Genomic DNA, 10,496 nt, shown 5'->3' with positions numbered 1-10,496 from the left:
CAATTTAGAATGATAAAATAAAAGCACATACATTTAACATTAAAACAAAAATACAAATATATATGACAGATCTTTTTTTATTAGAAAAGTGGTCATTATAGACTGGTCGCCAAAATCGATGACGAGAGAGTGGTCGTTATAAGACGATGTCGGGACCAAAATGACCGGTTGCTGGTTGCATTGTGGAGGTGGTCGTAATAGACATGTGGTCGCTATGTGCAGGTGGTCGCTATAACAGGTTTGACTGTATAAGGTCAAAATGGTTGCTAAAATTCGGTAAACTTTGAAACTAGAAAATCATGGATCACTAATGACGAAATTTGTGACATATATATTTGTAAGGACGATGTCTACTGATATAATTACCATTCACGGACAAGTCTGACTATGGGGAGTGTTGCCTGTACAGTGTTTTTATTTGTGATTGACTCATACAAGCGAGGTCCCTCCCGTGACTGTGTGGTCCCGAAATAATTTCGCCTTTTCAACAAGCAAATAACTTAATCTACACAGCCGATATCCATAAGATAGCTGTCGGAGGCGGGTAGGAGTTGGAGAAAACTTGGACTACTTAATAAAGATATTATCATTCTAGTTAGGAAATAACCTTTTACTGATTGACCAATCACGAAACGTTTATCACTTTATGCCAATCGGGCAACAGTATTCAATGTCAGTTCTACTTTTTCTCTGAAAATATGAGTAAATTCAGTGTTTGTAAATTATTTAAAGGTACAATGAAACTTAACTTGTCATCATCATTCAATATACATGTATATTGTTCAGCACGCAAAAATTCTTCTCGTCCACTGGACGAGTGACACAGCCAGAACCACTTGTCCAGTCAGATTTTTACTCGTCTGTGATGACTGGACGGGTGACACAGCCAGAACCACTTGTCCAATCAGATGTTTACTCGTCTGTGACGACTGGACGAGTGACACAGCCAGAACCACTTGTCCAGTCAGATGTTTACTCGTCTGTGACGACTGGACGAGTGACACAGCCAGAACCACTTGTCCAGTCAGATGTTTACTCGTCTGTGACGACTGGACGAGTGACACAGCCAGAACCACTTGTCCAGTCAGATGTTTACTCGTCTGTGACGACTGGACGAGTGACACAGCCAGAACCACTTGTCCAGTCAGATGTTTACTCGTCTGTGACGACTGGACGAGTGACACAGCCAGAACCACTTGTCCAGTCAGATGTTTACTCGTCTGTGACGACTGGACGAGTGACACAGCCAGAACCACTTGTCCAGTCAGATGTTTACTCGTCTGTGACGACTGGACGAGTGACACAGCCAGAACCACTTGTCCAGTCAGATGTTTACTCGTCTGTGACGACTGGACGAGTGACACAGCCAGAACCACTTGTCCAGTCAGATGTTTACTCGTCTGTGACGACTGGACGAGTGACACAGCCAGAACCACTTGTCCAGTCAGATGTTTACTCGTCTGTGACGACTGGACGAGTGACACAGCCAGAACCACTTGTCCAGTCAGATGTTTACTCGTCTGTGACGACTGGACGAGTGACACAGCCAGAACCACTTGTCCAGTCAGATGTTTACTCGTCTGTGACGACTGGACGAGTGACACAGCCAGAACCACTTGTCCAGTCAGATGTTTACTCGTCTGTGACGACTGGACGAGTGACACAGCCAGAACCACTTGTCCAGTCAGATGTTTACTCGTCTGTGACGACTGGACGAGTGACACAGCCAGAACCACTTGTCCAGTCAGATGTTTACTCGTCTGTGACGACTGGACGAGTGACACAGCCAGAACCACTTGTCCAGTCAGATGTTTACTCGTCTGTGACGACTGGACGAGTGACACAGCCAGAACCACTTGTCCAGTCAGATGTTTACTCGTCTGTGACGACTGGACGAGTGACACAGCCAGAACCACTTGTCCAGTCAGATGTTTACTCGTCTGTGACGACTGGACGAGTGACACAGCCAGAACCACTTGTCCAGTCAGATGTTTACTCGTCTGTGACGACTGGACGAGTGACACAGCCAGAACCACTTGTCCAGTCAGATGTTTACTCGTCTGTGACGACTGGACGAGTGACACAGCCAGAACCACTTGTCCAGTCAGATGTTTACTCGTCTGTGACGACTGGACGAGTGACACAGCCAGAACCACTTGTCCAGTCAGATGTTTACTCGTCTGTGACGACTGGACGAGTGACACAGCCAGAACCACTTGTCCAGTCAGATGTTTACTCGTCTGTGACGACTGGACGAGTGACACAGCCAGAACCACTTGTCCAGTCAGATGTTTACTCGTCTGTGACGACTGGACGAGTGACACAGCCAGAACCACTTGTCCAGTCAGATGTTTACTCGTCTGTGACGACTGGACGAGTGACACAGCCAGAACCACTTGTCCAGTCCTGTACAGTATTAGTTGTTCACTTAATATTTTTGTTTTTACTGCCTGAACAAATTATAATTTTTGTTAATTATTAAACATTATTTCTGCCGTCTAAAACTATCCAAACTTTTAGACCACAAAACAATTTAATTTTATATATTAGTTATAGGATCACTCGAATGTTTATGAGATACCAATTCTGGTACAAGCATTGAAAGAACACTGAATTGTTGCCGCGGGTCCGACTGCAAATCACTCGCAAAATAAGCAGAAAGCCAAAGAAAAGCTTCATTTTTCAACAGAAAACGACTTTCAACAGTTTGAAAAGTATGTTTTGGTTTTCCACTTGCATGGCATTTTTTCAGTGTCTACTTATAATTGGGTCGAAGGAAAATGCCAATATTTTTACTTGAAAACGTCCCCCCGACTTATAAGTCGGGTCGCCTTACAAGCGAGTTAATACAGTTCTTTTTTTCCCCAATTATAACACTAGTGAGCTTTGACCCCTGGGCATTGCCTCATATGGGAACCCCAGGGGTCCTGGAAACTTTTGATCTAGGCCCCAAGATGTACCGTACCATAGGGCAGGAGAATCCAACTACAGTTTGTTCCCATCTGGAGAAGATGATTTTTGATGATTAATAAAATTTTGACCCATTTTGGGCCCCACCCTTTAGGCACCTGGGGGGTCAAGGTCTCTAGTTTGATCGACATAGCTTCCGCTTTGGCCAACCATACTGACTGAATTATTTGGTTGAAATCAATACATTTATTCAAAAGAAGTAGCCATTTACATGTTTTCCCTATATAACACTGGTAAATTTTACCCCTGGGCATTGCCTCATACTTATACGGGACCTCAGGGGTCAGGCTTAAATGACTTTTAATCTAGGCCCCTAGATGCATTACCCTATTTCATTTAAATAAGACTCAATTCCTTGTAAAATGGTGATAGTGGGAAAAATAATGTCTTTCATAAATGCATATGCATGTTGTTTCCTTTTTTACCTGGGATTTAAAATTTAATACATATTCTATGTATGCATGTTTATAGCTGTGTATCAATGTCCTCATTTGTAAGTGTGTATACATGTATCATCAGTGTTTGACACTAACAGTGGCCCGCTGGCCAGAGTCTACCTAAAAATCTGTCGGTCTACCTGGCAGTGTGACAGTTGAAAAAAATGCGGTGAGCCTTAGAATTTATGTTTGAAACCAGGGAGACTTACTAAAAATCAGGGAGACTTACTAAAAATCAGGGAGACTTAACATGTATGCAGGTCCTCATTTGTCGGTGTGTGTGAATGGTGTTTAAGGCATGTCCTCATTTGTCAGTGTGTGAATCGCATGACGGGTATAAGCGGTCCTCATTTGCTGGTGTTTAAATCATGTCCTCATTTGTCGGTGTGTGAATCGCATGACGGGTATAAGCGGTCCTCATTTGCTTGTGTTTAAATCATGTCCTCATTTGTCGGTGTATGAATCACATGACGGGTATATGCGGTCCTCATTTGCTGGTGTTAAAGTCATGTCCTCATTTGTCGGTTTGTGAATCGCACGACAGGTGGTATACACGGTCCTCATTTGCGTGTGTAAGGTACGTCAGTATGTGAGTAAAAATAAAAAAGAATACTGGGGCATGGCAAAATCGTTATTCTTCATTTAATATCTAGATAAACCTCCAGAGGGAAATGAGCCAGGTGGTCCGGAAGACAGATCTAGTGATTCCTGCTATAATCGTGTTGCCGATCATGTACATGAATACCCTTGTTAGCCATAGTAAAGCGTCACATATTGAGGACTTGTTTTAAGTACAACATCAAACAAGATATCTTACTACTAGGGATGGGACGATACACCTATGCTGTGATCTGATCCGTATCATGGTACCACAGGTATGATCCGATACATATCCTGATATTTATACCAGTCGCAGTCGTCAGCCATGCCTCCGAGTGTTAAACATGCTTCAATTGTTTCGTGCGATCTGATTTGGTCCTTATTTTGGCTACAAGTCAATCACAATCACTTTAACATTGTTACTTCAGGACTCTGAAGTAACAGAAATCAGAAAGTAGGTTTCACTTTCGTTTGTATATGCAAAAACGGTTCTTGTAAACATGGACTCATAAGAAATGTTACAGAAATACTCCTCAACCAACAAAACAAAAAGCTGTGTGGTATCGTTGATTCACCGGTGTATCGTACCAGTCCTTCTTACTGCTACTACTACTATGATTTCGATGATCGTCAGACAGATATATTAACTGAATATTTTAGGCAAGTTTACATTATATATCTATGATCTATTCTCACCCGTTGAATTTCTCCTTACTGATGGTAGTTGCGACTGATGGTAGTCGCGAAGATCCCTTTTGGATCACATCTGTATTTGATATTGGTGTGATTTGAATTGTTGGAAGAACTGACTGAAAAATTAGTTGCTGTTATCATTTTTGTTTGAATTTTCATTTATACAGACATGGTTGAGGACAACTCTGACTCCGATGTAGATGACCATCCAGAATTGGATGAAGACGACAGAAAGCAAGGTATTATCCTCTTCCAAAACATAAATTTCATAGTATTTTATGTGGTCTTCGGTGGATGATTTTGAAAATAAAGTCATGGTTATAATGTCTGTTAATATAAATTATCAGTGACTTGTAAGGAAGTTGGAAGGAGTTGTCATAAGGTCACCTGACCCGAAGGTTTTTCTCCCCATTTCTGTAATAGATACGAACACAAGATTACATATAATCACTGTTATTGATAATAGTCAGTATTTGTTTTGTATTAAGTCAGTGGTGCATACCAAATAGTGTCTTAAATCTGTTGTTGAAAACTAGGATTTGCCGATACCTTTTTAAAAGTGACGACTTCCTAACCAAAATGCATAATAATTTCCTTATATTTCCTTATATGGTGTACCATTGAACATATATATATGTGTGTTGTACCAGACAGCATTTTAATTTACAATCTAAAAAAACCGAATGATAAGTGCCAGGTGTCACGTTTTGAGCATCAAAACATTGAAGTTTTTCTTTAATATTTTTTTTGCCATCTCATATTACACATTTGGACATAGAGAGACGAAAACAATAGATATTTTGGACCCTGAGCGCGATACTGTCTTAAAAAGATAAACAATATACTTCGAGCAATTGGAGTTTGTTTACTAACCCTGTGCTGGTGAAACAGTGAAAGACGCTAATTTTGCTGGGAAAACTAAAATAAGACCAAGCGAAGAAAAATATGTTGGGCCCCTAAATACGCAAAAAAAGTGTACTTGCCCCGGGCAAGTGTGTTACATTTTTGCACGAGCCCTAGTGTGAAAATTGGTTGACCCGGGTGTCGGGCAAGTTGATTTTTATACACCCCTGACTGGGGACTTGGTCCCTGGGCCATAACTTGGAAATGGTTGAGATCCCCACCCTATAAACCTATATATACAGAAGCCGCTAGTGCCACTAGTGAAAATATTTTATCTGGCGGCCACCAGCCCGCCATTTAATTATCAGGCGGCTGCCACTTAATTATAGCACTTTGGAGAAGATTACAAACGGAAAACAGAAAAGGGGAATAACTCCCACTAACATATTCTAAATAAAAAATACATCGCACAACTACCAAAGGTACTAATCATGTTTACCAAGTTTCATATAAATATGTCGAGAAGGTAAGAAGCAGTAACAAATTTGCAGAAAGGGCCATAACTCAAAAAGGGTTGAAATCCGAAATTAAAATGCTGGTGTTCAACTACATAATAAACTGATCATGAAAAGTTTCAATGAAAATTGCCTGTTAAGGAGGAGTTGTCGAGACAAATTAAATGCGGACGTCTGGACAGGGTGATTTTACCCCCAACTTCATTGTGGGGTGGGGGTATAATTAAGTGGCGACCGAATGATAATAAGTGGCGGTCGCCAGAAAATTAAGTGGCGGACGCACATAAAATATTTTCACTAGTGGCACTAGCGGGCTTTGTACATACAAGTTCATGATTAGGAATGGAGTTTTGGGTTTTCAGTAGATAATGATATTATATAAAGATGTAAGTTATTTTCATCATACAAAATCAAATAAAAACAAATATGAAATGAATTTCATGTTGAATTATTTCTTTCTTCAGGAAAATGCAGTGGTCAGCAAGCAAGTGTCCCCAAACAAAGCACAAAGGGAAATACAAATAAAGGTAGGTAAAAGAAAAATGGAGAAAAGACTACTGTTAATCAAATCATAATCAAAATTCAAAGAACAAAAGGGCTATATCTGAACAAAAGTCGAGCATACGTACATGAACTGAGCTCGAAAAGTTACAGCCATATAAGGTATATCACATTGACTGATTTTCATGTCGGTGTCTAAGTATCCCACAACTATGTCCATTGATTTCTTGTATGAACAAAGTTTGCATACTTTTTGTTACATGGGGTGAAACTGCCAGCCTCGGTTGTAGCAGCACTGCAGATGTTTGCAATTTACCACTCACAACCATATTTCTTCAATATTTCAAGAGCCCCACCCTATAACCATATATACCCACACTGGACATCATAAGACAAATACATTCATGCTACCAGATTTGCCCCACAGTCTATCCCCACCTCAGGGATTGGGCCCAATAGGAGAATTGGGTCATAACATGGACACGGTCAAGATCGCAACGTGCAAACCTATAACCATATATATTCCCTCACTAGACATCATTAGACAAATATATTAATGTTACCAGAGTTTGCACCAGGGTCTATCCCAACCCCAGGGGCGGGGTCGAATAGGGGAAATTGGGTCATAACTTGGAAACTATCGAGATCCCAACCGTATATAACCATATATACCCCCATTGAACATCAACAGACCATTGAATATACTCATGCTACCAGATATCCCCACCCCAGGAGCAGGACCCAATAGGGGAAATTAGGTAATAACTTGGAAACGGCAGAGTTTTCTATACTATGACCACCTATACTCACACTAGACTGTACAGGGATTAATCTAGTTTTTCAAATCAACTACCGATTTTTATACGCCCGTCTTATGACGGGACATTTTATGGTATGGTGTTGTCCGTACGTCTGTCAGTAAACTTTTGTTTGTCTGGAGATCTCCTTCAGTTTTTGACTGATCTTCTTGAAACTTGGTAGGCTTGATTATCATGACATGTAGTTGCATGTGCTTTCCTGTTCGCCACTTTGATTTGACAATTTTTGAAATAGTTATTGCCCTTTGTTGTTTTCGGTATTTCAATCTTGTCAGGGGATCTCCTCCCTCAGTTTTTGAGCGACCATTTTTAAAAAGTAGGGGGAAAAAAGGGAGTCAACTCTAAATGAAAAAAGTCTTAATCAGAAATTACATGTACACATGTATGTATATTTCATTATATTTATTATTCATTGTTTTATTTCCATAATATTTGGGATAAATTTCATTGGAAATTTGTGTAAGGTAGCTTGATCCTGTGGTGCTCTGGTTGAGAATGATTACGCTTTATGTATTGACGGGAATATTATGCATCCGTGTGCAGTGCTCTTGTTGAAAATAGGGGAAAATTAAGTTGCAGTGTAAATATTTCCCATATATATTAATATCAACACAAAAGAATGTTATGCAACTTAACAAAAAGACAGTTATAATTGTGAAAAGATATGTTATTCATGACAGATTTGGCTATTTTCTAAATTTTTATAAAAAATTGCGGGTATTTTTAACTAAATAAGGGGAAAATATAGCCATAATTTTGGAGGGTAATTGACCCATATTCAGTCCTAAAATCAGGCTGTATATAGCCTTCAGTGACATCATAGGACGAATATATTCATGCTACCAGATTTTGCCCTGGGGTCTATCCCCACCTCAGGGACAAGACCCAAAAGGGGAAATTGGGCCATAACTTGGAAACGGTCGAGATGCCCAGCCTATAACCACATATATAAACACACTGGACATCATTAGACCAATATAGTCATGCTACCAGATTTTGCTCCGGTGTCTATCCCAAACCCAGGGGCCAGACCCTATAGGGGAATCGGGTCATAACCTTGAAACAGTCAAGATCCCAACCCTATAACCATATACACACTGGACATCATTAGAGGAATATATTCATGCACCAGATTTCGCTCCGGGGTCTATCCCAACCCCAGGGGTATGGTGGAACCAAATAGGAGAATTTGGGATAAATACACTCATGACACCTTGATTGCTCCTTGAATATCCAGGTGAGTGCTACAGGCCCTCTGGGCCTCTTGTTTACTCAAGCAGTCTCGCCCGATCCAGTTTCCTCACTTTTTTTATTTTGCGATCAATCATGGCAGCCTTATTTCCCCCGCTGAGTAAGTGGGCTTTGTGCTCCGAACATCGACGTGCTAGACTCCATCATCAGAAACAATGGGTCTGATTCTCAAGGCTTGAGAGTAGGGGATGCTTCTGATTGATCCTTCAATCAAAGATGAATGCCCATTTGATCTACCCATGGTTAAATTAAAAAAACTTTAGATGAATTGGTTCCAAGAGTCACTGTGATGTATCGTTAATGTCAATTGAGTAGTTAACTATTATCCTAAATTCTGTTAACATTTAGTTTAATGCTTAAATTCTAAAGAATTTAACATTTTGCTGTGATGGTACTGTCGTCCATCGTGGATACTAAATGACTCATTGATAAAGTTACAGTCAAGTAACACTTGTAGTACCGGTAATTCAAATGCTTCTTGTGTTTCGTTCATTTTGAGAATCTTCTTGAGTCATACAAAGTAAATCCAAATTGTTTTTAAAAGACATTGCTTACACATTGATTATACAGGTTCAAAAAGTTGGTCCAAGGAAGAACAGGAGGCTGTGTTCCGTCACCTTGGGCAGCAAATTCTTACAGGAAAACTACCAGGAAAACATCAGTGCGAGGAGGTCAAAAGGAAGGAGGTCATCCTTCACCACAGGTCATGGGAATAAATCAAGCATTTTATCATCAACAGAATAACAAGCAAGAACAGAAAGAATAATCCTGTATTGTTACCATACTCGTCTTCTAAAGAAAACTAAGACAAATTGAATGGAACACTACTCAATTGGTAAGTGGATAGTTCCACGACTTAACATTTGTAGCAGGGTCTTTTTCAGATAAATGGCAAGAATAACTCCCGTCACACAACAAATTTAAAGTCATTAATTTTACAATATTTGTACTTAAAATGAATAGCTATGTATCCCCTGTGATATTGTATGGTTTTATGATGATAGTTTATCAATCGATTAAGGTTCTAAGTATTAAAATACAGCACCCAAAAGTGACGGCAGTTATAGTGACATTTCATCTCCCATAGTTTGGCTTAGTCCTTTCTATAATTTATGAAAGTAAACTTTCATCCAGAGTATTTTTATATATTCCTCGTATGAAAATAAAAACAAGTCTGCCAAGAGAGGGGCACAGTTTGTCCATTATAAATAATAAAAACTTATTACGCTATACTATATTGTACATTATCTTCTATAGTTGAGCATAAAAAAAGACCTCATAAATACTGTTTTGAGATACAATATTCTAAATTGTTTCTTCTGTCATAGCGGATGTGTCTCATTGACTTGTATGAACATATAATGCCATTTTGTAGATGAGACTTTCCGAGTTGTCCGATAGTTCACATGGTAAGGCGTCTGGCTAGGGGTCTGGAGATTGCGGGATTGACTCGTAAAAGTTAAATCTTTAAAAAAAAATTAAATTCAAATGAAATATTTCTGTGTTAATATCCAACACCGATGTGGACACCTTGGCCAGCTGGTATAAAGTGACATGGTTCGCTGTTGTTTTCTGCTTAATGAGGCGGCACTAGCGGTCCTCAGAATAGAGAAGTAATGTGAGGGAACATCTCAAAAATATATATTTTGTTGTCAATGTCCTATGGTTTTTAAAAGCTCTATTAGCTTTAAATTAATAACAGGAGCCTGGTATTTTTAAGGCTCTTCCATAATTGATATATCGGAGGGGTGGGATTCACTTGGTATGTTAAAATATGAGTGCTGGGATTAAATCCCAACTTCCTCGGCATGCATTTTATAAAATAATCAAGAAACATCTTTTCTCATGCTTACTACATAGCAAATTTC

The 10,496-nt window shown here is 39.6% G+C and overlaps 1 protein-coding gene across 1 annotated transcript; it reads left to right on the top strand.

Annotated features, from left to right (window-relative positions):
- Positions 1–259: 259 nt before the first annotated feature.
- Positions 260–3,029, top strand: LOC110441140 (cytadherence high molecular weight protein 1-like). The gene is made up of 3 exons (XM_021484239.1): positions 260–276; positions 787–2,408; positions 2,881–3,029. The coding sequence occupies exons 1-3, from the start codon at positions 260–262 to the stop codon at positions 3,027–3,029; spliced, it is 1,788 nt and encodes a 595-aa protein (XP_021339914.1).
- The last annotated feature ends 7,467 nt before the right edge of the window (positions 3,030–10,496 follow it).

This window comes from Mizuhopecten yessoensis, unplaced genomic scaffold (assembly GCF_002113885.1).
Source record: "Mizuhopecten yessoensis strain PY_sf001 unplaced genomic scaffold, ASM211388v2 scaffold715587, whole genome shotgun sequence".
Taxonomy (NCBI): domain Eukaryota; kingdom Metazoa; phylum Mollusca; class Bivalvia; order Pectinida; family Pectinidae; genus Mizuhopecten; species Mizuhopecten yessoensis.
The sequence above is the reverse complement of the archived record's forward strand: the minus strand, read 5'-3'. Positions and strand labels throughout refer to the sequence as shown.

Bases quoted from the DNA above. Each gene is read 5' to 3' on its own strand.
- LOC110441140 (XM_021484239.1), top strand. The intron at 2,409-2,880 runs GTACAGTATTAG...TTATAACACTAG, and splicing joins AGAACCACTTGTCCAGTCCT to TGAGCTTTGACCCCTGGGCA.